The 27,460-nt window shown below is 34.4% G+C and overlaps 1 protein-coding gene and 1 non-coding gene across 5 annotated transcripts in view; both read right to left on the minus strand.

The window, feature by feature from the left end:
- The window catches only part of STAM (signal transducing adaptor molecule), a 79,535-nt gene that overhangs the window by 12,347 nt on the left and 39,728 nt on the right, over nt 1-27,460 (minus strand). For 3 of the 4 annotated variants that reach the window (XM_077897047.1, XM_077897044.1, XM_077897046.1), the window contains 11 exons: nt 23,904-23,979; nt 23,727-23,822; nt 21,950-22,099; nt 14,328-14,418; nt 12,024-12,216; nt 10,250-10,344; nt 6,057-6,145; nt 4,219-4,306; nt 3,948-4,002; nt 3,237-3,390; nt 1,077-1,252 (listed from right to left, as the gene is read on the minus strand). In XM_077897047.1, coding sequence (XP_077753173.1) covers nt 1,077-1,252; nt 3,237-3,390; nt 3,948-4,002; nt 4,219-4,306; nt 6,057-6,145; nt 10,250-10,344; nt 12,024-12,216; nt 14,328-14,418; nt 21,950-22,099; nt 23,727-23,822; nt 23,904-23,954 — 1,238 coding nt within the window. In that variant the 5' untranslated portion in view covers nt 23,955-23,979. The remainder of the gene's footprint in view (nt 1-1,076; nt 1,253-3,236; nt 3,391-3,947; nt 4,003-4,218; nt 4,307-6,056; nt 6,146-10,249; nt 10,345-12,023; nt 12,217-14,327; nt 14,419-21,949; nt 22,100-23,726; nt 23,823-23,903; nt 23,980-27,460) is intronic. The other variant, XM_077897045.1, reaches the window with a different exon arrangement.
- LOC144314993 (U6 spliceosomal RNA) lies at nt 9,986-10,089 on the minus strand. The gene has a single exon (XR_013380816.1). It is a non-coding gene; the product is annotated as a U6 spliceosomal RNA (small nuclear RNA).

Below are 27,460 nucleotides of genomic sequence, written 5' to 3' on the forward strand. Positions count from 1 at the left end.
ATCAGTAATTATGGAAATGCAAATATAAATCACAATGAGATATCCTCTCACACCAATTAAAATGGGTATTATCGAAAAGACAAGAAATAAGTATTGATAAGGCAGTACAAAAAAGGGAACCATCATACACTGTGGTGGGGATGTAAAGTGGTGTAGCCAACAGTATGGAGATTCCCTAAAAAATTAAAAATAGAATGATTATATGATTCAGCTGTTCCCCTTCTGGGTATTATCTGAGGAATACAAAAATATTGATTCGAAAAAATATATCCAACCTTGTGTTCACTGTAAGTTTATTTACAAGAACCAAGAAATGGAAATAATCAAAATGTCCACTGACAAATTAATCGATAAAGATGTGTGGCATATGCCTTTGTGTGTCTATACAGTACTGTATGTAGTATACATATACTACTCAGGAGTAAAGAAGTCTTGCCATTTGAGACATTAAAAGTATTATGTTATGCTAAGTGAAATAAGTCATATAGAGAAAGACAAATAGTGTATGATTTCACTCAAATGTGGAATCTAAAAAACAAAACAAAACAAAACAAAAAAAACCACAACAGCCAAGCCAAGCCAAACCAAACCAAACCCACAAAGAAAACTGGATGTTACCAGAGAAAAAGAGGGCAAGGGAACAGGTGGAATGGGTGAAGGAGGTAAAATGAATGGTGATGGATGTAACTAGACTTTTAGAAGCAATCACTTTATAGCACATACAGATAGAGAATTAAAATGTACATCTGAAACTTATGTAAGTTTATATGCCAATTTCACCTAGATAAAAAGAAAAATTATAAGAAATTTTAAAAATACAGAACCAAGACCTGAATATAGCAGTTCAGTGAGTAGTAAGACAGAAGACTAGCTTGCTGGTCAGTAATGCAATACTGCAGAGGTTCATATAAAACCCACTCATCACCACAAACAGGGCTGACCATCTGGTATTAAGTGATGGCATCTATCCTAGGTTTTACTCATGCAGCTCTTATGGTTACAGGTGATTTGGGACATTTAAGAGTTATAATAGTAACTCCAAACAAAAGTAAGAAAATAGTAAAAAATCAAATTACTTAGGGTAAGAAGCCTGAGTCTGCTGACTGGAAAGAGCTGGGTTTACAGATGGTGGAACTGCTCCTTGGCTGAGAGAAGACAGTTGCTCTGGGGGAAGACTGTAGCTCTGGAGATGGCTCATCTGTGCACTCCCTGCAACCAGGTAAGTACCACTTTGAGGAGGTCCTGGATATACCTAGAACAGTTCATGAAAAAAAAAAAAAATTTTTTTTTTACATTTTCTAAGATTTTAATAGGTATGCCAAAATTTCTTTGTATAGGCATTCAGTTACAAAGTGAACACAGTGAAATCTCTGAAATCTTTCTAAAAGTTACTTCTTTTGATAGGCATTTTAAAAAATACTTTTCAGTGACGTGGGCTTTTGATTTTTGTTCTTAGGTAAACATGAGCTAAGTTCATGTTTATCTCATATAGAAGCACTGAAGGAACTTACTTTGAAACTTTATACTAATACCATTTCTCTTTCCATATTGATATTTTAAGTACTTCCCTAAAAGAAATCCCCCAAAAATGCTTAAGAAGTGTCTTTGAATTCACTGTTTCAAGTCAACAGACTTCATTTGCTTATAGGTATATGTATTTCCATTACAGTTTAGTAAACACAAAGCACCTAACTTTCAAAAGGAGGGGTCAACAAACATTTTTGCAAAAGTCCAGATAGTAAATACGTTAGGCTTTGTGGGCCTCTCTGAACTCTGACCATATAGAAAGCAGTCAGAAACAATGTATAAATGAATGAGAATGGCTACGTTTCAGTAAAGGTTTATAAAAAAAAAAAATGGCTGGGAGGCTGCATTTAGTCTTTGGGCTATTGTTTGACCATTCATGCATCTATAAACTATACTTACTTTAATCAAAAGAGACTGACCTCTTAAATGCCCAAAATCTTAAACTTAATATTCTAATTCTCTGTTGTATTAATTAGATCCCTCCATTTCACGTTTACAAGGAGAACTCCCATTGTTTATGTAGTGAGATTCTTACCAGCTGTTAAGATAGTAGTAACATAGTCACCAGGAGATAAAATGATCTTAGCAGTTCTTTTAAGCCATAAGAGACTCGCCTCACCATACATCAGAATACAGAAGGTCTTAATTATAAATGGAGCTATTCCAGCCTTCTCAAATGCATTATTTTTTTGTACTTTCCAATCGAAACATGCAAGAATTTTGTGTTGTTCTTTCCCTCAAACTGGAATCAAGAGCCATGAGTAGGTATCACCTATCCCCGTGTTGCTCAAGTCTGGCTGTTCAATTCCAGAATCTGACCCTTCATTTCAGGGGAAGTGGGCCATTTTAAGAAAAAATATGCATAAAGTTTATTTCCTCAGTTACTCATACTCTGTATGAGTAAATGGAGCACTTGGCTAATTATTCCCTATATAGTAAACTCTCTGAGTTTGTGGAAAAGGGGTTCTTGAAATAGTTGATTACAATGAATAAAGGGGAAAAGGGCTCTATTTTATATTCTATGCCTTCTCATGTAATGGAAGAGGAAAACTCAGATTAAAGCATTTTACTATAAAACCTAAAATGTAAATACTCAGAAAAATTTAGTAATAGATATTTTACTCAGACCAAAAAATGTGGTTCTTAACCAGATAATTACATATGAAGTTTTAAAAATATATAGATACTTGAACCTTATTCTTGAATATTCTGATTCAGTAGGTTTGGGGTAGGGCCAAGGAACCTGAAATTTTTTTTGGAAGTTTGATTAATGATTCTGATGTATCTCCTTGAAGAAAAGCAATTTTTTAAAAGGAATATTTGGAATAGTGTATTATACACATGTATTTGTCAAGTAAAAAATTCTTTTAAACTTTATTCTAAGATTAGTTTTAGAAAGTTTCACATCTTACAAAAACACAGCTATTCCAAATAATCTCAAATATATTGAGAACTTAAAATGATATCTTAATAAACACCTGGGAGGCTCAATCAAGAAGTGTCCAACTCTTGATTTTTGGTTCAGGTCATGATCTCAAGGTCTAAGATCAAACCCTGCATCCGGCTCCACACTCAGCAAGTATGATACTGCTTGAGATTCTCTCCTTCCCTCTCTGCCCTGTCCCCCTGGTTCACATGCTCTAAAACAAAATCTTAAAATAAGATTATAAAATAAAATAAAATGACATACTTAATTTTTAAAAGCTTACCTGAGAACCAGAAACACCAGATGACTGCATATAATACTGCTGATTCTGTAATTTTGCATACATCGAATACATTGGATCTTCATTCATTAACTTGGTATACAATGAAAGTGCTTCCATCACTTTAACATTAAGTTCTGAGAGTTCTGAATGTTTTCTGAAATATTACATAGCAATTTCAAACACACAGTAATTTCAAACACAATTGTATTATTTAAATAATACACTGTTCTAAATAAGAAGACATAAAAATAGCAAAAATATTAAGTAGACATTACTAAAAATTTAACCTTATGGCAGAAAATACCCTGTATTTTAGCTCCAAGGCAACCAAAATTGTTTATGGTATTGTGCTGGGAGAACTTTAGCTTATTATACTTGACTTTACCTTGAAATAACTAGGTGTCCCTAGTAAATAACAGATGGGTAGGTCATTTGTGGGCTCTGGTAATGCCATTTATAGCATTATAATGATTACAGTAAATTACCATTTTTTTTAAAAGACTAATATAATTAAGGTGAAATAAATGTTCACCTTAAAAAATAGATACGTCTAATTCTAATCCCCATATCTATAGTGGAAAACAACGGAAGGAGAACTGATTCTTTTGGCATATCTTTAAAATAATAATAAAAAAGTACACCTATCCCCATATGCACTTAAAAAGAACTTCAGGAAAGATAAAAAGTATAATATAGCATGTGTTCTTTTACCTATCAATATCTTCCAGCTTTTCATCAATGAGCGGTCCCATCTGGTGACACATTGCTAAGATAACAAGATTTAAAGAAATATAAGAAAACATAGCAAAAAGAAGCATCTCTCTCATGGATATTCATATAAGTGAGACTAGGTTATAGAGGAGTGAAAAATGTTAACTTTTTCTTATAATTCTCAATTTTATTTAAATATAAAGCCATTCTATAACAGAACACTATATAGCCTCTAATTATTCTTTATGTGTAAGGCTAATGGCAAGTTTACCTTCAAGATGAAGTAACTCTGGAAGATCTGGTTGGTCATCACTGGGATCTGTACTTTGCAACATCTGTAGCAATTGGTCCATTTTGTCCTACAAGAGTATTTTTAAATAGTTAATAGGAGAAGCAATAAATCCTTAGGCAACACTAGGGTCTCACCTCATTAATTAATGATAGAGAATGTTTGTGATTCATATGGAGATTCCAATTTTGCTTTTATGTATTTAGTATCTGTGCATTCTCTTTCATACCATGTGTGTCAGAGCCTTGAAAGTTCTTCCTACTTACTTTCAAAACTGCAGAGACTCTCTTAAATCAGAATAAAGAGCCATATTTAAACTTACAATGTGTGAGTTCTTCAATCTGTTATGTCATGCTTATGGATTTGTCATTTTGTTTTGGAGCAGCTGTAGTCTTGCCATGTTGACAGGTGTAACTTCTCTCTCAAAATGGCATTGCTTGTGACTAACAACTCGTTATTACTTTTCTACCATGGTGAATGCAGCAGCTGTTTTGGCGAGGCATAGCTCAGCTATGGAAGGAGGAAGATTTGTAGTTTCTCTGTTTTCCCATGTGAGAAGGCTGGAAAAGCATCTCAAAGCAAGTACTCAGATCTATTTCAGAATCTTTCCTTGTAAAAACCAAAGGAACTAATGAAGCCATCATTACATAAATATATCTATCTATTACACAAGTATATATATACTCATATGTAAGTTTTTAAAAATCAAAATAATGATCTCATGTACCAAAAAATAATACTGTAATAATTACTAAGTTTTATCCATGCATGGTTTTTACATGGCTATGTTACTAAACATAGGTATATTAGGTAAGTAATGTAAGACTACCAATTCTAAGCAGTCATTTAAATCAAAACAAAACCTATGTTTCTGCAAAGAACAGCTTGAGAGATGAATGGTCACTGGACAGTGAAAGCAACATAAGTATATAAAAAACTCTTCTAAAGTCAAAAGAATTTTGTATCTTGAAATGGATACTATTTTTCAATGTAAAAGATTCACAATTTTCATTTTAAATGGCCTTAAAGAGGATGGTGTCAGAAGTTTGCCTACAGAAAAAAAAAGGGGGGAAGTGGGAGTAACATGAGAATCAATTAACGTGGATAATTTTTGTTTTATTTGTTCACAGAATATTACACCCTATTTGAAATGATCTAATATCCGAGAAATGAGATTTCTATTCAGACAACTAGGCTGACTACTGTACACATATCCTCTTATGTAATACAACTGGCCAAACATAATACTCCCCATCAGTCAGATTCCCTGGCTCTCAGCACAGTCTTCTACAGCTTCTCTAAAACAACACAAATCAGACTTTCTGTTTATGGCTCCTCCCAAAGAAGCCTGAAAATCTATAAAATCCTTTCAAATATCTTAAAGAGGACATGTCATTTTTCATCGTAAGTTTAAAATGTTAAAAAGGATGTACTTTCCAGAACATTAAATACTGATCTTCACAAATAAAAGCCACATATTCTATTAAATATATTCTATCCAAAAAAAATTTCACAACAGTTGTGTTAGCAATAAAAAAAATTTAAAAAACAAAAAACTGCAAACAACCTAAGTTCCAATAGTAAAAGAATTAATCATATAAACCCATTCTATGAATACTAAGCAGGAATTTTAAATATTGAGGTACAGAATGGGACTAGAGAAGACAGTTTCATGGATAATCTTTGCTTTGTCTATATTGCTTGAGTTTCAGAACATAAAATACAAGCATTAATCAAGTAATCAAATTTTTGAAGAAGACTAACAGGTACTTCAACTTCAATACCAAGTATGAACCACTCTCATGGAGGAAATCACTTACTTCATCAATAAAGGCTTGCTCCGGTTCTGGCTCTATTGTTTCTACTTGAACATCATCACTAAATTGTACCGTCTTCTTCTCTGTTTTGACTGCAAAACATGTAATATTTATCTTTTCCTTATAATAAACTTAAAATTCTATCCTAAGTACTTTAAATTGCATGAGAGAATTTGGATTTTTCTTATACTCCCTTCAATTTGGGAGACTCAATTTAAGGAATCATTAAACTACAGATTTAGGCAATAATAAGAGAACATTATTTTATGGAATTCTATGAAGATTTCAGGAATCATTAAACTACAGATTTAGGCAATAATAAGAGAACATTATTTTATGGAATTCTATGAAGATTTCTTAATTTTCTCTTCTAAAGATTTTACATTTTCCATAATAGATACTTCATTAAAAATAAGAGATGTGTTTCTGAAACAAAGATTAATCACCTACTACATATGAGAGTTTAGTAAATCGGTGGAACAAAAGTAAAGTTTTACAAGTCATAAATGAACTCTGCAAATTAAAATAAGTCCTCTTTTAAATTTCCAGTCCTTTCAAAGAAAAAAATCTCATTGGAAAGATCATGCTATTTCCATGTAGTGAACTAAAGTCAGCTATACATTCTATGGCAAGCCACTCAGACTTTTTAGTAAGAGAACGACATCCAGGTCAGTGAAGAACTTTATAAGTGACATTGGTAGTGATCTGAATTTTCCACTGAATTGGCCTGCATTTTTTAGTTACATTATTCTTTGAAATAAAAATGGGATTATGAAGGGATCTGCAAACCACTGGCCAGAAGCACATATTTCTCTTGCTTAACAAAGCAATCTTTTAAAACTATTTAATATATCATTAACTAGTAAATATAAAGCTATGATTAATAGAGCAATTAACTTTCTCCCCCAAAATATTGAGAGGCCCATACAGCTTTAAAGGAAAGAAATTCTTTTCTGCATTTTTCATCCTTGTACCAATGTGGTTAATCAGTATTAATAAAAATATTAAAAATCAAGATGAGAAGGGGTTTGGGAACAGAGCAGAATTAAGAAAGAAAAGGAAATATATTAAATTTTTACATGTGCATAATAGAATATTACATTTCCCCCCAAATGAATCTCTTATACCATTTTTTTAAAAGATTTATTTATTTATTCATGAGAGACACACAGAGAGAGGCAGAGACATAGGCAGAGGGAAAAGCAGGCTCTCTGGGGGGAACCTGATGTGGGACTCGATCCCATAAAACTACGGGATCATGCCCTTAGCTGAAGGGAGATGCTCTACCACTGAGCCACCTGGGCGTCCCAATCTCTGATGCCATCTTATGAGATATGCCCATTTTAAAAATGCGGTTAACAGCAGCACTAGTAATATTAAAAACACTTGCAAAGGGAAAGCTAATGTATGACACAGCCTGGATTTAAATGCCAATCTATCTGGTGCTACCATCCCACATACTGGAATCTGGCTAATGATTTTTTTACTCTAAGAACAAGAACCCATACCACTTATGTATTCTGTGTTGTATGCTTCTGTATAAAATGCAGATAATTTAATTTCCATTCAAGTCACCATACAGTAAAATTCTATATACACACAAAAACTTTCTGCTGATTTTATTTTCCCATGGGGGTAAAAGAGACATGTGCTAGAGATATTTCTGCATATGCATGTGTGTATGTATTATATAGGTACACAAAATAAACTCTTTTCACAGTATCTTCCTACACTTTCACAAGGAAAACAAGCTAAGCAGGGCAGGTACTTCTACTGAACATTAAGTAAAGTGGGCTTGTTTCCTCATAAAGAATAATGCTATGAAGATCATGCTAATACTCATTTCCCAAGCCTAAGAACTACAATTCCATTACATAAGCTCTGCTGCTCCTGCTCTTCTTTTCAGTAGTCTAAAGTAAAACACAAGAAGAGCCAGAACACTCATTTTAAAGCTGCACTGATATATGTTGGGGGGGAAAAGATGAGCTGGCTATGATCCATAGGAGATCTTGGATCTCATCTTGAACAGAAGTCCAAGACAATTCTATCTTTCCCAATAGCTTATTGAGGACAAAATAAAAACAAAAAACCCAAACCTCAAAAAACAAAGAAAAAAATCACTACCATGAGCCCAGGTTAAAAAGTTGGCACACAATACATTGCCATTTAACATGGGTTCTACAACATATTTTCTGAGCTCTAACAAAAAAGAGCTCCATTACTAGAATGGGGATCAGGAATCTGTCACTCTCATAAATCTGTCATAAAATGACATGAGACAACTTGGCAATAATTATGAGACAACATCATTTCATCAAAGATGAAAGTAATGTCTGATTTATTGTTAAAGCCTTCTCTTCAAAGTGAAGTGTTCCTAAATTTTTTCAAGAAAAGTATCTCTTTTACATATACATATATACACACATACACATGTATGTAAATATACACACACACATCTATGTATCACTTTTGTACAAATATTTATATAGTCTGTATCCTGGGTAAGACTGAGTACTATGGGGACACCTGAGTGGCTCATCAGTTGAACATCTGCCTTTAGTTCAGGGTGTGATCCTGGAATCCCAGGAATGAGTGCCCTTGAGGAGCCCGCTTCTTCCTCTGCCTGTATCTCTGCCTCTCTGTGTTTCTCATAAATAAATGAATAAAATCTTTTTTTAAAAAAAGAGTACGACATGCTGTTGGATATGAAAATATGACTAAGACAAAGATCCTTTCTTAAAATTCTTGTAAACTAAAAAAGACCTAAACATCCTGCAGCTTGTAACTGTCTCTAATCCCTTCTCCTGGCTCTAGAAAATTAGATGAGGTGAGATATTTTGCCAGGTAACTACAGCTTACCAACTTATACATAAAAACTCTTAAAATTCTAAATCTTTCAGTCACTAAAATCTTTCTACACTAGAACATATTTCTGTTTCCTTAAAATAGAGGGAGGTTATGACTTAATCTTGATGACCCTCACTCATCATTATGATGATCAGTGAAGTATAGTATTATGTAAAAATATAGTGAACTGTCTACCAACATTTTGGTAGATTATCATTAGTTACATCTCCTGCAACTATTGTGCCTGCCAATAACATCACTTTTCCTCCTATGCACCATTTCCAAGTTTATTTCCCCTAGTAGCCCAGGTTTGGAAACCAAACAAAAAAGTACTTACATGATTAGTTATGGCTCCTTCTGACTATCTGACATGGAGGCTTAGGAAAGCCATTATATTGCTTACAGGCTACTGCTTCTGTTTGGAGCTAGACACTAAAGAAACGGCCTTAATCTTAGAACAGCAAGAATTCTCTAGGAGATTACACTGTACTAGTCATACTTTATCAACTGAAAATGAAAATACATAATGCAAAAATTTCATAACACTTCTTAATCTGCAGTTTTATAATGGCACATATCTAGTTTTTCAAAAGAAAAGTCCACAGTCAAAAAAACAAAACAAAACAAAACAAAACAAAACACACACACACAAAAAAAAGTCCACAGTCTGCCCAATTATCTGATTAAGGACAATCTTAGTAGACAATTTCAATTTGTAGATAATTAGATGATTTCTGGTAAATAACCTACTGACTAGTAAGCTGCACTTTTTTTTTTTTGTTTTTAATTTTTATTTAGAGACGTCTGATTGGCCTAGAGGTTAAGCGCCTGCCTTTGGCTCCGGGCGTGATCCCAGGGTACTGGGATTAAGTCCCACACCGGGCTTCCTTCAGGGAGCCTGCGCTTCTCCCTCTCTCTATGTCTCTGCCTCTCTCATGAATAAATAAAATCTTTACCAAAAAAATTTTTTTAAATTCCTGTTAGTAAAAAAAATAAATAAAAATAAATAAATTCCTGTTAGTTAATATACAGTGCAATACTGGTTTCAGGAGTAGAATTTAATGATTTATCACTACATACAATACGAAAATATGGAATGCTTCATAAATCTGTGTGTCATCCTTGCACAAGGGCCATTGTAATTTCCGTATCGCTCCAATTTTAGTATATGTATTGCAGAAGCAAGCACACAAGATGCAATCTTTGTAAACACTTTGCAGGCACTATCACCTGAGAGTCCTAGCTCAGCTTGTAACTTTCCATAACTTTCCATAAAGTTGAATTTACTCAACTTTCATTTAGAAGACAACTGTGGATTATCATCCACTTACAGACTAGAAAATACTTACTCATTTCTGGTTCAGCAGTAAGATCAGCAGTCACAAAATTAGAAGGAAATAACCCCATACCTTGATGGGTTTCACCTTTCCACCAGTTGGGATCACTAATGAGGAACAAAAAACAATACCTGATTATAATAAAGATTTTTATCTCTATAAATGTCTACCTTTTACAGTGTTTAACTTGCATTATTACTGGATTTGAATCCCCCAAAAATCTAATGAGGGAAGAAATGAATGTACCATTATTACAAATAGAAGATGAAGCCTCAAAGATGTTAAAGAAGTGTTTAAACACACAGCTCTTATCTTTTGGAAGGCTGGTAAATGCTTTGAGGATTTAATACAAGATTGTGAACTTTCTCCCCAAAAGAGAGATCTCTATATTTGTCTTCAGGTAGTTCATGAGTTCCACTGTAAGATTCTTTTGTAATAAGATAATGATAGGCTCTTAATTCAGATTCATTCCTAAATGAGCGCTCTCTGTTGTATATACTCGCACATTCCCATCCCCACAAGAAACAACATGACAGATGACATTGTTTATAATAAAACGTTCACAATGAACACTCTCAGATACATCCCATGGTTCACCATTGTACCCTTGGAGCCTAGTATAAGGAAAGCTAGCAAGCTCTCAATGAACATTTTTGAATGAATCAATCAAGGTTTTGTGCAATTTCCAGCTAAGCAGCTCAAACTTCATTTTCTTTTACTCAAGAAACAACAGAAGTGTGATACTATAGGAATAAACTAAATTTTTTACAATTTATTTTTTAAAACCACTTGCAAATGTTAGTACTTCATTATCAGTAAAAATCATCAGTAACAATTTTTGAGTGAACATAAATAAAACTAGAGTCAAAAGCCAGATGTTCTCATCAGAAACACAAAGTTGCTGAAGGGGAGAGGCATAGAGGGATAACTGGGTGATGGACATTAAAGAGGGCATGTGATGTAATGAGTACTGGGTATTATATAAGGCTGGTGAATCAATCCTAGACCTCTACCTCTGAAACAAATAATACGCTCTACATTAACTGAATTTAAATTAAAAAACAGGGATGCCTGGGTGGCTCAGCAATTAAGCATCTGCCTTTGGCTCGGGGAGTAATCCTGGGGTCTCGGGATCGAGTCCTGCATCAGACTCCCTGCATGGAGCCTGCTTCTCCCTCTGCCTGTGTCTCTGCCTCTCTCTATGCAGAGAGAATAAATGTCTCTCATGAATAAATAAAATCTTAAAACAAAATAAGAAAACCGATGTATTGAATCACCTCCCATAATAATGTAAACGTATATAATGCCATGTAAAATGAATTTGTCCCACACAGATATACTATTATGCTATTTTTTGTGAATAAATAAGTTCAATATATTATGTATTTATATATGTATGAACATATTACATAAATACAAATACATATGTGGTATATTATCTAAAATCTTAACCTTAAAAAAAAAATTAAATAAAATCTTAACCTTACTAATTTAAATAATCTATATTATTAGATGGAACAAAAAAAAAATGAATAAACTAGATCTCCAAAAAAATAAAAACTATTTAAAGAAAAGATGAGAAAAAAAATTAAACTACAAAGTAAGAATCTAGGCAATATGACACAAGCAGAGCAACCAACTATCACACACAGGAAATATTTACATCAATATTTTTTCTTATTACCTTTGATAATGGCAATCAACAGGAATAATATGAAACACAGAAGTAATGTTATATATTTTCATATGAACGTCAACTTAATATCAATTTGATATTATCCATCACCTGTCATCAAGAACTGTAATAATTTCTCCAGCTTTAAAAGTAAGTTCATTATCTTCAGCAGCTTCAAAGTCATATATAGCACGAACTTTTCGACCTTCGTGTTGGTGGTTAGTTAAAAGATTAGATGTGCTTGGGTACAAAGTAGAAAGGGTGGTTGACTGTTGCCTTTGCTCCTTCAAGGATAACTCAATAGCTGGAAAATAATGAGTTAAAAAGACCCAAAATGTTAATATATCCAACGATCCAAAGAAGTACAAAAAGGTATCTGAAGGTAAAATATATTCTTTTAAATGTGGAGCTGGGAAGTAGGACATATCTTGACACACTGAACGAAAATAATTTCATCAATTTTATTCATTCACAACTGAAAGTTTAAAGAATAAACTATAAAAAAGTTGAACAGCATAATGACTAGTTTTTTAAGAGTTTATTTTTTTATGTAATCTCTGCACCCAACATGGAGCTTGAACTCATAATTCCAACATCAAGAGTTGCATGCTCTACCAACTGAGCCAGCCAGGTGCCCCACATAATGACTACTTTTACTGAATGGATAAAAATTTAAATTATTCTGGGTAATAAAAAGATATAATCTCTTAAATCCACTTTTTTTATTTAGTTACAGATATTTTTATTTTCTTTCATCTTTTCAATATATTTTTATAGCTTCTGTTTCCAAAATGCTAAAGTCAATTGAGAAGTCAAGAGTCCCAAATCTCAAGGAAGACTTACTAAATCAGGGTATCAAAGGTATTATCCAAGAACCTGCACTTGGCTCCAAAGTTAAATCTTATGTAATTAGTCTAATAAGTGGATTTGGAAATAACTCTAATGAAGTTTCACGTGACAAATTCCCCCAGAGAAATTTCAAATGTGTGTTTTTCTTATGGTGGGGGGAAGGGGACAGACGGAGAGGGGGAGAGAATCTTAAGCAGGGTCCACGCCTAGCGGGGAGCCCCAGGTGGGGCTAGATCTCACAAGTCTGAGATCATGACCTGAGTCAAAATCAAGAACCAGACACTTGACTGACTGGCTGAGGCACCCAGGCACCCCTCAAATGTGTCTATCCCTTCCACTCTTCCCCTAGTAAAGGCTATCATCATATGTCACTCAGGCTCTGCAATGTAATCTGCACTGATTACCCAACTTTCAACTCAAACCATGACCCCTTCATCCCTTCCATCTCTGTTCTACATTGATAAAAGACCTATAGGACAAAGAAAACTTTAAAACTATCATAAGGAAATACAGGAAAGTACCTTTTAAGATTTGGGGTTAAGGAAAAATAGATACAAAAAAAAGCAAAAATCATAATAAGCAAATATTTGACTAGATTAAAATTTTAAAATTTCATTTGATAAAATATACCATTATCAAAGTCAAAATAAAAGCCAAAAATCAAGAGCAGGTATCTATAATAGAAATAACAGGCAAAAGTTTAACATCCAAAATTAAGACTTTCTACATATCATTATCTTAAAAAGCCACACACACACAAAAAACCTCAGTAAGAGACATCATCAGTATAGCTAATGAACATACAAAAGAGGACCAGCCTCACTAGTAAGCAAGGGGATAAAAGTCAAGATAAATGGACATTATTTCCAACCTATCAGAATCACAAATATTAAATTCTGACAATATCAAATGTTTTCAGGAGATAAAAAATACAATAACTACTTTCATATACTGCTAATGGCAAAAGAAAGAATAAAACTATTTTGCAAAGTTGAAGATGTACTTCCCCCATAAGCCAAAAATATCAGTTGCAGTCACACAAAACACACACACACAAAAGAAAATATGTACAAGAATACTCAACGCAGCCCACTTACTATAGTAATAAAAAAAACAAACCAACCAAAAAACCCAAACATCCATCAGTAGCCGGACAGATAAACTATAATATATATTTATCAGTACAATGGAATATTATATAATGGCTGAAATAAATGAATTCGATTTATATGTTTTATTATGATCGTAGACATACTGTTGCATAAAAATAAACTACAGATGGTATAACTACTGACAGAAAAAATGTGGTGGATGCATAAAAGTATTTAGTATTGTTTATAGAGACAGAGTGTAATAAAAACAGTATTGCCCATAGACTTAAAGGACATATGAATACTAGTTGTCTTAGAAGAGTATCAACTGACACCAAAGAGGGGCACAAAGCAGATTTCAAGGTTAGCTTATAAAGTCCTATGTCTTTTATTTTTAAATATCTCAGTAAACAAATATTAAGTAAGGGACCCATTTCCTTCCCACCTTTCCAACATCGGGGACATAAAAACATACCTTTTGCTAAGTCTTCTTCTTCTTTTTTGTTAGCCACAGTACCAGGATCTTTGGCAACCAATGCTGGGCTTGCTTTTGCTTGATCTGCAGCCTAACACAAAGAAAGGAACACAATATTTGAAGACTGTTCTCAAATTTTCCTACCTCCTTAATCTAAGAACTTTCAAGAGCTTTCTTAATCAATCTACTAGATTTTTAAAGCAGAAGATAATCCAAACGGAGCAGTCTCCACTCTGAAAGGAGAAGAGTTCGAACTGGAGAGAAAAGACCTGGACACTGAGGATGAAGAGCCTAATCGCACTCTCTTAAATTTGTGTAAAGATAGGAAGCTGAAAGAAGACAAACAAAAGAAGACAGACTAGGGGAGATTTAAAAATTGTTAGAAAAATCCTAAAACCAGAAAAAGAGAGAGAGACTCTTTCCCAGAGATCTTGGGAAAGGGAAGGCAATACTATTTTAAAAACAAAGTTTTTAAATTTAAACCATCTATTCAACAGTTATATTTTATTGCTTTCTTGCAGATTAAGAGGCAGGATGGTATCTTTAGGAGTAGAGACTTATGTACAATGATATAATATTCATAAAATTACACTATTTTATAAACTAAAATACAAATAGTTAATTCTGACAATATAGTTCAGTTACCAGTAACTGCTAGCGAGCGCACACACACTCACTTTTCATATCTCTGACGCTTAATAATGTCCTCCCCTTTGGCTCCTGTAACTCTGTCCACATTTTTCCCTATTGAGTTTTAACTCAACAGCTAAATAGTTTTAGTCAACAGCTAAAATAATCACTTTCTCAATGAAGCATTCCTAAACCCCTAAATGAAGTACTCCCTCCTCTGTGTTCCTCTGATAGTATTTTTAACAAGGTAAAAGGTATGCTCTGGGTAGTTAAGAATGTAAATGGTGGAGTCAGGCAAACATGGGTTCAAAACCTAAATCTACCTGGTTCAAATATATATATAGGCTGTGAACAGTTACAAATGTTTATCAGAATACCCAAATCAACCAAGAACGACAACAAAATTGGAATTCCAAAGTATTCAAATTAACACATGCACAGCACATAGAACAATGCCTGGCACAAAGTAAGAGTCAATACATCTCAACTTCTATTAAAATTATCTGCTTATATCTATCTCCCTAACCGTGCTCTATGTTTCCTGAGAATATATGTGCCTAAATATGGATTGTGAGCAATCAAGAAATAATTATTGAGTAAATAAAAGATAAAATAGTCAAAATTATAGTAAAATACAATATATCTACATTATAATATTGTAATACATTATAATGTATATCTACATTAGTATATTTTATATTGTCAAATGAATACACAAAGCACTTATCACTGTCATTCAGAACTGAAGAAATGATAAAGAATTCCCAAATAAGCAAAAGCTACAGGAGTTCATCACTACTAAAAGGGTTTCACAAGAAATGTTAGAGGGGGGGATTCCTGGGTGGCTCAGTGGTTTAGCGCCTGCCTTTGGTCCAGGGCGCGATCCTGGAGTCCCGGGATCAAGTCCCACATCAGGCTCCCAGCATGGAGCCTGCTTCTCTCTCTGCCTGTGTCTCTGCCTCTCTATGTCTATCATAAATAAATAAATAAATCTTAAAAAAAAAAAAAGGAGTAAAAACCTTTAAAAAAATAAAGAAAAGAAAAGAAATGTTAGAGGGACTACTTCATGGGGAGAAGAGCCCCTCAAGGGCATGCTGGGCTGCACTGAGGACCAGGTTGTTTCCTGCCATTTTAACAGTGACACCTATTCTTCCAATTCAACGTTGGGGCCAGCATTGCCACCAATGACCACTTTGTCAAGCTCATTTCCTGTTACGAAAACGAATTTGGCCAAAGCAACTGGGCGGTCCACCTTATGGTCCACATGACCTTCAAGGAATATCAGCTCCTGCTAGAGCACAAGAGGAGAGAGAAGCCCTCAACTGCTATGGAGTCCTTGCTCCAGCTCATCTCCCAACATGTGGAGAATCTCCCATCCTCAACAAAGTTTTCATCCTAGACACCATGAAGAAGAAAAGAGGCTTAGAGAGCCTACCTTGTACCATCAGTAAAGCACACTGTACTAAACCAAAAAAGAAAGAAAAAGACAACCAAATCGTAATAGAAGTAAACTGTCACTATGTGCAGATGACATGGTACTATATATAGAAAATCCTAAAGACTCCTCTGAAAAACTATCAGAACTAATACATTAATCCAGGAAAACTGAAGAACACAAAATTAATACACAGAAATCTGCTGCACTTCTATACACTAATGACAATCAGAAAGAGAAATTAAGAAAACAATCCCATTTACAATCCCCATCAAAATGAATAAAATGCCTAGTAATAAATTTAGCCGGGAAAGTGAAAGACCTGTACCCTGAAAACTATAAGACAATAATGAAAACAAATGAAGATGACCCAAATAAATGAAATATGTCAAACTTATGAATTGGAAGAATATTACTAAGATGTCCATACTACCCAAAACATCTACAGATTCAATGTAATCCACATCAAAATATTAATTATATTTTTCACAGAACTAAAACAAAGAATTCTAAAATTTGTATGCAACTACAAAAGATGCCAGAGAGTCAAAAAAATCTTGAGCAAGAAAAACAAAGCTGGGAATATCACACTCCTAGATTTCAAAATATACTATGAAGTTATAATATAACCAAAACAGTATGGTACCAGCACAAAAACAGAAACACAGGTCAATGGAACATAAAAGACAATCCAGAAATAAAATAATACTTGTGGTCAATTAATCTATGACAAAGAAAGTAGAGATATACAATAGGAAAATGAGTTTCTTCAACAAATAATGTTGACAAAACTGGACAGCTACATGCAAAAGAATGAAACTGGGCCACTTTATTGTACCACATACAAAAATAAACTCAAAATGGATTCAAGTCTTAAATGTAAGACTGAAACCATACTACTCCTAGAAGAAAACAGGTAGTTAAGCTCTCTGACATCGGTTTGTTTATTTAATTTATCTATCTATCTATCTATCTATCTATCTATCTATTTATTATAGTCACACAGAGAGAGAGAGAGAGGCAGAGACATAGGCAGAGGGAGAACAGGCTCCATGCACCAGGAGCCCGACATGGGATTTGATCCCGGGTCTCCAGGATCGCGCCCTGGGCCAAAGGCAGGCTGCGCCACCCAGGGATCCCTGACATCGGTCTTATATTTTTTTGGATCTATCTCCTCAGGCAAGGACAACAAAAGGAAAAATAAACAAATGAAACTACAACAAACTAAGAAGCTTTTGCACAGCAAAGGGAAATATGAATAAAACAAAATGGCAACCTACTGAATAGGAGAAAATATTCATAAATGATATATCAGATAAGAGGTTAACATCCAAAAAATATTAAAGAACTCATATAACTCCGTATTTAAAAAAAAAAAATACAATCTAAAATAGAGAGAGGACCTAAATAGACATTTCTCAAAAGAGACATACTGATGACATACATGAAGAGATATTCACTAACAATTAGGGAAATACAAATCAGGACCACAATGAGACAATCACTTCACATCTGACAGAATAGCTAGTATAAAAAATAAATTATAAGTGTTGGCAAGGATGTGGAGAAAAAGGAACCCCTGCATTGTTGGTGGGAGTGTAAACCGGTAAAGCCACTATGGAAAAGAGTATGTAGGTTCTTCCTCAACAAATTAAAAATACAACAATCATAAAATTTAGCAATTCTCGTTTTTATCTGAAAAACTTCTAGGTTCCTAATCCAAAGACAAAAAAACACACCAATTCTAAAAAAAAAGACATATGCACGCCTGTGCTCACTGCAGTACAAAAACCAAGACTGGAAGCAACCTAAGTGTCCTCCCATAGAGGAATGGATAAAGAAGATGTGGTATACGTGTACATGTGCGCAGAAGCAAGCGCGCGCGCACAAACACACACACACACACAATTACTGAGCCATAATAAAAAAATAAAATCTTGCCATTTGCAACATGTATAGACCCAGAGGGTATAATGCTAAGTGAAATAAGTAGAGAAAAACATATGGTATGATTTCATGTATTATATGGAATATAAAAAGCAAAACAGAAACAGACTCAGATACAGAAAAGAAACTGAAGGCTACCAAACAATAGGCAGGTGAAGGTGATGGACAAAACAGGTGAAGGGGATTAAAAAATACAATCTTCCAATGTGGTTTACGTATACAATGGAATATTACTCAGCCATTAGAAACAACAAATACCCACCATTTGCTTCAACGTGGATGGAACTGGAGGGTATTATGCTGAGTGAAGTAAGTCAATCGGAGAAGGACAAACATTATATGTTCTCATTCATTTGGGGAATATAAATAATAGCGAAAGGGAATATAAGGGAAAGGAGAAGAAATGTGTGGGAAATATCAGAAAGGGAGACAGAACATAAAGACTCCTAACTCTGGGAAACGAACTAGGGGTGGTGGAAGGGGAGGAGGGCGGGGGGTGGGAGTGAATGGGTGACGGGCACTGAGGGGGGCACTTGACGGGATGAGCACTGGGTGTTATTCTGTATGTTGGTAAATTGAACACCAATAAAAAATTAATTATTTAAAAAAAAAGGGAAAAAAAGATACAATCTTCCAATTATAAAATAATTAAGATGGAGGGATATAATGTACAGCACAGAGAATCAATAATACTCTAACAACTCTCTATCGTAGCAGATAACTAGACTTATTAAAGTGACCATTTCATAATGTACATAAACACTGAATCATTATGTTGTACACCTAAAACTAATAAAATATTTTATGTCAAAATTCAATAAAAAAGAGAAGAAAGTGCAGAAATAAGTATATTATCCTATATTCCTGAACTGCACTCTTTAAAATTCCTTCCTATTACTGGGTTCTAAGTGCAGCAACAATACATACACTAGTAGTCAGTCAAATACAGTCACGGTGCTAGCATTTCTTTTATCTCTATGTCACAAGTTAGGGCTACAAGAACTGCAGCAGAATGAGTTAACTAAGTATGACTTTTCTTAATATTTTTGTATTATTTTCTTCTGTACTTAGATGAAAAAATGTACTTTAAAAATTCCCTTTACTTTTGGAGGCTTCTCTTAAGTATGCTGACAAAGATCTAGCCTGATCAAGATGAATAATGATTATGCAACTGAGTTTAAAATCTAGAGGTACTTGTGATGATCCTACAAGATACATTTTTTTAAAATTTTTTAAAAATTTTTATTTATTTATGATAGTCACACACACAGAGAGAGAGAGAGAGAGAGAGAGAGAGAGAGAAGCAGAGACATAGGCAGAGGGTGAAGCAGGCTCCATGCACCGGGAGCCCGATGTGGGATTCGATCCCGGGTCTCCAGGATCGCGCCCTGGGCCAAAGGCAGGCGCCAAACTGCCACTGAGGGATCCCCAAGATACATTTTTCATTAAATATGAAGTTCTTCACAAACATGGTTTTCAATGATAAACTATCAGATATTATCTTTTTAAATCACCGTTCTACCTCATCATATTTTACTTTATATGCATTTTATGTATTTCTTGTGGCTGAAGATAATAACTACAACAAAATTAGCTTTCATATACTTTAGAACATACCAGATGAAAAAAAGTAACTCTTTACTATCGCTGATGTGTGTCCTGAACCTCTTGAACAGGAGAGTAACCTAACTTCTGTACCAGTCATAAATAAATGCTCTTGCCAGTGTTCACTCCACTTCTTGTCCTTTGAAGCCTAGTCCGGACAGACACATATCCACTAACCTCTATATCAAACGGAAGGCAGGATCGTGTAGTGGAAAGAACACTGGACTGAGAGTCAGGAGGCCTGTGTTCTAGTTCCAGCTCTGTCAATTACGAGCTGTGGCCCTGGGGAAGTCACTTAACCATTCTGGGTCTGTTTCCTCATCTGTAAAATGAGGGCAGTAGATTAGAGAATCCCTAAAGCTGTTCACACAACTATCTGAGATTCTAGGTTAACCAAACAAAGCTACATATCACATGGGTCATTAGTTCTCCTTCCTTCTCTAACTAGAACAAATCCCTTTGTGGCCTGAAAAGCAGTTTTCACCTGCAGTGAGAGTTGTACTCAAAAGCAGCATGTCTCAAACTTAAATGTGCACACAGAATTATCCAGGGAGCTTGTTAAAATAGAGATAATGAATCCATAGGTCTAGAGTGGCACCCAAGATGCTGCATTTTTAACAAACTTTCATGTGATGATGATGAAGTAATAAGCTCTAGAAAAGCTTTTCAGGGCACAGAAACTACAATCTCATTAATCATCTTTATGATTAATATACTTCCTCATTTTCTGCGAGTCTACCCTTTGATAAATAAACAATGCCTCTTTTGTCAAGGAATTCATTAGAAGATTTTTCTGCATAAAATTATTCCTTAATTATACAGATTTTAGAAATTATTCTGAGAGTAGTAAAAAGCCAGCTACAAATTATGAATAAATACTTCTTAAAGATATATTTCATTCATTGTAAAACCATTCATAAGCCAAATTTCTTCAAGTAAGAAGAAAAATATCCTTTCCTTCCTTCATCTCTCAAACATACTTTTGGATCTTCACACTTCAAGAATATTCAGATAAACTAAAAGAGTGCTCTGGGGAAGAAATCTAAAAAGAGTTTTCTGTGCGTGCTTTCACACCACTTGTGATATTCTGTCCCAATAATGGAGTAGGGAAAGGCAGTATAATAAATTACCACACATTTTAAGTCCCCTAGATTAGCAGGAGATCCCAAAGGATGGTTACCCAGAATAGAAAAAAAAATGAGACACCCTTCAATTTTTCCTTTAATACGTAAATTAGAAATTGATCCCATTACACATAAATTGGAGGAGGAAGGGGCAGAAAGGAAATTTAAGCCTTTCACTCAATCATCTTTACAAACCAGTCAGCTCTTATTAAGGGAAAAGAGGCTTTTTGTGCTTCTCTCCTCTTGACTCCCTTATCTCCTTCTCATTTCTAATACAAGTATTCTTAAATTGCATAATAAAAAGAACCTCTATACTCATCCTTAAATTTTAAGGATATCCTGATTTTTAAGCTGTCATTCTTTGTAGACAAAATTAAAGCATGAAGCCTATTTAACAAGATTGTCAGTACCACCTAATATCATATAAAGCAATTTTGTCTATGTTATTAAAAACTCTAAAAAATCTTAAATTGGGGCAGCCCCAGTGGCGCAGCGGTTTGGCGCTGCCTGCAGCCTGGGGTGTGATCCTGGAGACCTAGGATCGAGTCTCACATCAGGCTCCCTTCATGGAGCCTGCTTCTCCTTCTGTGTCTCTGCCCCTCTCTCTGTGTCAATAAATATATAAAATCTTTAAAAAAAAATCTTAAATTGTAAAATGCTAATCTAATTTATTTCCAAGGAAGGAGAAAGTGTGGGAAGGTAGAAGTTAGAACACATTAATATTCCCCCTGTATTTTTCCGGCACCACTGATTATTAACAAAAATTATTAAAAGATTATTTTAAAAAATCCTTTGCAGTAGTAAAAACTACCTGGGTTTGAGGGGGAAAGAAAAATTCATATAAATGTGGCTACATTAAAGACACATGCAACTTTACAAGATACCTGAGAACCAATAGCTGGAAACGTAACTCCTTGTTCCTTAAGGTTCTTAATCATTGCCGATATTAGACTAAGCTGTGGATCATTCTTAAATTCATCTGTCCATTCAACCATAAGAGCCTTTAATTTTTCACAGACTTTAGGATGACCCTGAAAAAAGAAAAAATTTAATAAAAACTACTAATTTCCTGGCTAATGTTTTAACACAAGATACATTAAATATAAAAATTATAAAGTGCGGAAGATATTTTTTAAATCACAAATTACCCCTAGCTATAGATGATACAATAAGAAAACAGAGTGGATTACCATAAATAAGTTTTGTCACACTATGAAACAATAGATGATATCAACATACATACCTTATGTCAAAGTAAACATTAAGTATGTATTAACTTATTTTGGACGTCAGAGTGATGGAACTTTTTAGAGTATTTTGCAACTAAGTGAGCTTTGTACATCAAGAAGACAAAAGTAGTCTGTTTTGTTTTGGTTATTTTGCAGACAAAAAAGAAAAAAAAAAACAGTTGGAAAAAGAAAAAAAAAAGACAGTTCCTTTATTCCTAATCCCTGACTTTTAAAACTATGCCTGTGTATTTTTTCCAAGTTATCTAATTATCTGAGGCCTGGTTTGTGGTCCACTATATGTCAGTATTTCTAGAAACTTCATTTCTTCAAAATAACATCTCTCCCTCAAGTATAAAATATGTTCACTATAAAATATTGGAAAATAAAGAAATCCTTTCTCTTATATGTAGCTGTTTGCTTTTCAAAATAGTTGTTCATGCTACTAACTACAAGTTCGAATATCTCCAATTTAATTACAGAAAACACTATATACTAAAATCTCTTCATAAACAGTCATACATTTTGATGGACATTCAGGACATTAAAGGAATAGTTATTAATTAGTGGAAAATACCTAAATATAATTGAATAAAGCAAAAAAGGAAAAGAACACATAATCATACTCGAAAACAAAGTACAGAAATTCTGTAAAAAATTATTTAAATAAACTTTTATCTCATTTCTGGACTGTTTTCTATTAAAACCTAGAGAGAAACATTTTTTCCCCAAAAACACGAGGTATTTTCCCTCTTAACATCTTAAAATTTTTCCTGATTATATAATATCCCATCCTCTCTCCTCCTCCCAAAAGAGTCAGAAATAATTACCTTCACAATGCATAAATTTTTACTGGAAAAACTCACGTTACTTAGAAACTTAAATTCTTTTAATTCCTTGAATTGCATAAATGGAATTCTTTTTTTTTCATAAATGGAACTCTTTATTGCACATCCAGTTAAATGAAAAGCATAACATTAAAATCCTGTCATGGTGAGATAGTGGCCTTTCTTGTATCACAATGAAAATAGTGTCATACTTTGGCAGTATTTCTGAACAGCTCACATTGGGGAAAATACCTCCGTGGCTACACAAAAGGTTACAAAAACTGTGACTAAAATAGACTGGTATTATTTAATCAGATAGAGAAATACATGTATTTTCTTATTAGATGAAAAGAATGATAAAACAGATTAAATATACTCTAATCTGGTTAAAACAGCAAAAATAATTCTCTAACTATATAAACTTGTAGTCTCTTCAGCAAAATAGCATTTACCTTACTTACATATTGGATAGACACAGCCTAGGAAGGATTTTTAAAAAAAATAAAGTACAGACCAGTCATTTGTGATTTAAAATGTGAAAAACTGAACAATGAAATACAGGAAGACAATTGTGTTCATTCATATCTAAAAATAATGTTCCTTACCTTGTTTAATACGTTGCTTACTTCACTAGCAAAATCTCTTGAACATACTTCTAAATGAAAAATTTTGCCACAGTTTGATACACATGCTCCTAGAAGCTAAAAGTAGAATATCACAAGTTAAAATGTCTCAATTTTAGCAGTTTACTTTGTGGTAAAACTTAAAATGAAATCACTTACAGTCAGAGCTTGCATAGCAACATGAGGATCTTTATGGTTCACTCTCCTCATAATAGATCGAAGACAATCTTTAGGTCTGAAAAATAAATATAACAATCAGTAGTATACCCAGGCTTTTCCCCTCTTAACTGTAATAGGCAACAGACTCCTATACAAAAGGTAGACTATAGTAGAGAGGCCTAATTTCTATTAATGACACAACTGAACTGTACACTAAGAAGTTCCTTTAAATTTTTCAAACAAAATTAACAGGCTCTCTTCCTTAGCAATCATAGATTAGTCATTTCACACTACTTATAGGTGAAAAAGTTCTGAAAATGAAATGATAGACCCAAACTTCCACTTCTAGTTATGATGGAATAAACTGAATTAGACCTATACTCCTGCTACAAATGAGAAAACTGGAAAAATATATTTAAAATATACACTCAGGTCCCTGTGACATTAGGTCACAGGCAGTGCTGAATGATCTCTAAGAAGAAATTATTAACTACTAAGCCCCAACTTTTCATTCAGAAGCACTTTCCAGCTATCAGTACAGGCTTTCTGCCTAAAGGCAGTTTCTGGATATCTGTGTAGAGGTGATCCCAAGAAGAGAATGATGATGATTTCACTGAGTTGAAAGGACAGAAATCAGAATTCAGGAGGCTGAGGAAGCTAAAATTCATAAGACAGAGTAAAAGGAGCTATATGAAGAAATAGTTCTGGATACCTACATAGAGTCCACTTAGGTCTACCTATGCCACACATGCATAGATTAAAACCTTCATAAGGCTGGACAAAAAATGACTGCAAACTATATACTCAAAGAGTTCCCAAAGCTCACACAGTTGTCAGAGTTCATATCAAAATGGAGAGTCCTTGCTAAATAATCTAGAGCATTCACTGGATACACGGAGTTTAGGCCTTAGTACTGGGACTAACCTATCCCAAAAGACTACTCTAAATCCATCCTAAAACAAGCTAAAAACAAGCCATAAGGAGTTAATTCAATGTAACTTCAGTTGTTGAGCGTCTGCCTTTGCTCAGATTGTGATCCCGACGTCCTGGAATCAAGTCCTGCATCTGGCTCCTGTGGGAAGACTGCTTCTCCCTCTGCCTATGTCTCTGCCTCTCTCTGTGTGTCATTCATGAATGAATGAATAAAATCTTAAAAGAAATATTTTTTGAGAACCTAAACACATAAGTGTTCCACAGATTTAGTTACTTGTTATTACTATTACTGCTACTTGTGTAAGCCTAAAGGGAAGAAGCAATTACCACTAATTCATAAAGAAAATGTTTTTAGCATTCCCAGACCCCAAACATAACTTCTCTTAGGCTTTTCTGATACCTTAGGACACGTCTCACTAATGGATGCACAAAGTAAGTCAAAATAAAGCAGATGCTCACAGACATAGTTCAAAACTATGGTGGCTTGATGCTGAGATGCTGAGTGTAGCTCCTCAGAATAGAGCTGGGAGGCACTACTTTTGCTGCTACAGGGGTGTGCTATCTCTAAAACAGCGCAAAGAAAAACTGAACGCCATTTTCACTTCTGGCCTTTTTTTATACAGTGAAAATACCCTTCAAATCTCTTTTAGTTAAGGTAAACAGGTACTAATGTAGGTCCTTCCATGAGAGCGAAGTGGCATAATACAAAACTTCCAGAAGCAGGGGATACTTATACTTTCACGTGACTGTGGCTTCTAATGACTTTTTCTCAAATAGACCAGCCACAAGACAGACTTTTTAGGAATGTACACAGCTGCCTTGGCATATGTCAGTTCTGGTGAAATAAAGCATCAAATTCAGTTTCATTATCCATAGGTATTATTTCAATCCACCTCAACAAACTACTATGGGTTTCAAAGAAAGTAGAGCTTTAAGAGGGGCCTCTTTTCTATCAAATCCTCTCTACTCTACTTGTCTCCCACCATACCACTCAGTCATTCGGTTACCATGTGAAGTTACAACTACTAAACTTAAGCTACTTCATGCTCAAAGGTAAATAAAAATTAAGGCGTGAACCCTTCTTAACCTTCAGACACAAATACCACAGAGCCATGCTACTGTGCTTTCTTTTGCAATTCACACTTTTCCAGTTTCCCACAGAAAACAGAGCTGCACGATCCTGGAGACCCGGGATCGGATCCCACATCGGGCTCCCGGTGCATGGAGCCTGCTTCTCCCTCTGCCTGTGTCTCTGCCCCCCCCCCCCCTCTCTCTCTCTCTCTCTCTGTGACTATCACAAATAAATAAATTTTTAAAAAAATTTATAAATAAAAAAAAAAGAAAACAGAGCTGCAGAACTTGAAGCTCTTAAGGCAATTCTGAAAAGCATATATTCTTTAAACAAATTTTATCAACAGTCACTCCTTTGATCTAACAGTGATTAATAAAACTTTTTATTCTTGCTCATTCATCTTATTGGAAAAAAGTACCCAGAAAGCAAGAGCCCTCTACATATAGTACCTTACATTTCTATCAGTGCTAAAAGATACTGACCCTATGATTAAACCAGTTTGGTCACCAAAACCGTCACACTGAATCACCATCTCCATGTAAATTACAAATTACACTGTGAAAAAAATATTCAACAGGTAGCAAATAACTGCTGATAATGCTTTCATTAACTAACATTATACTGTCATCTTCACTTTTGCTTTTATGAATTTTCATAAGTTTTACCAAGTCATGTATATAAAACAAAACCATGAAAGGTCACCATGAAACTAAATCTTTATGACTACCTAAATCTTTATGACATGTTAACTGTTCTGTTCTTATTTACAAATATTTACAAATGGGTAGAACTCTTTCAACACATAATAACAATTTTCTATGTAAAAGTCATAAACAAATGTTAGATGATAGTAGTAAAGGACCCTCACACCACATTTTGCCATTCAAGTTCCTAATGACTGTGTATCTCAAGTATCAAAACTGGAACTATTTTGTTTACTAAGGATCCACTGTTTTGTTCTAATGATATATTCATTGTTTTATTATCTAGGTCAAAGCTGTCATTCAATATTTACAGACCAGACCTCTGTGGCAAGTTATGTATTCCAAAGATAACCACAATAACTCCCTTTCCACATGCTTTTCTACAAAGTGACCTTACCACTTCCCATAAAGAGGTACAGTTTAATAATCTTCCTCTTAAATGTGGGCTGACCCCAGTGACACGCTTGATCCACAGAATGTAGTGAAAGTGATAATCTGAAATGTATAGTTCACAAAAAGCTATGTAGGGGCTCAGTCGGTTAAGCTTCTGCCTTCAGCTTGGGTAGTGATCCCCGGGTCCTGTGACTGAGCCCCACATTGGGCTCCCTGCTCAGCAGGGAGTCTGCTTCTCACTCTCCCTCTGCCCCCTACCCTCGCCCCTCATGCTTGCTCTCTTTCTCTCCCTCAAATACATAAATAAATAAAATCTTAAAAAAAAAAAAAAAAAGCTATGTATAATACAACCTACAACTCTTAGAACACTTATTCTTAGGCTGCTCCCTCTGGGATCCCAGGTACTACTACTCTGTAAGAAACTCATACCACACATAAGCCTTGGCAACTATTTC

Source organism: Canis aureus, chromosome 5, assembly GCF_053574225.1.
Source record: "Canis aureus isolate CA01 chromosome 5, VMU_Caureus_v.1.0, whole genome shotgun sequence".
Lineage (NCBI taxonomy): Eukaryota > Metazoa > Chordata > Mammalia > Carnivora > Canidae > Canis > Canis aureus.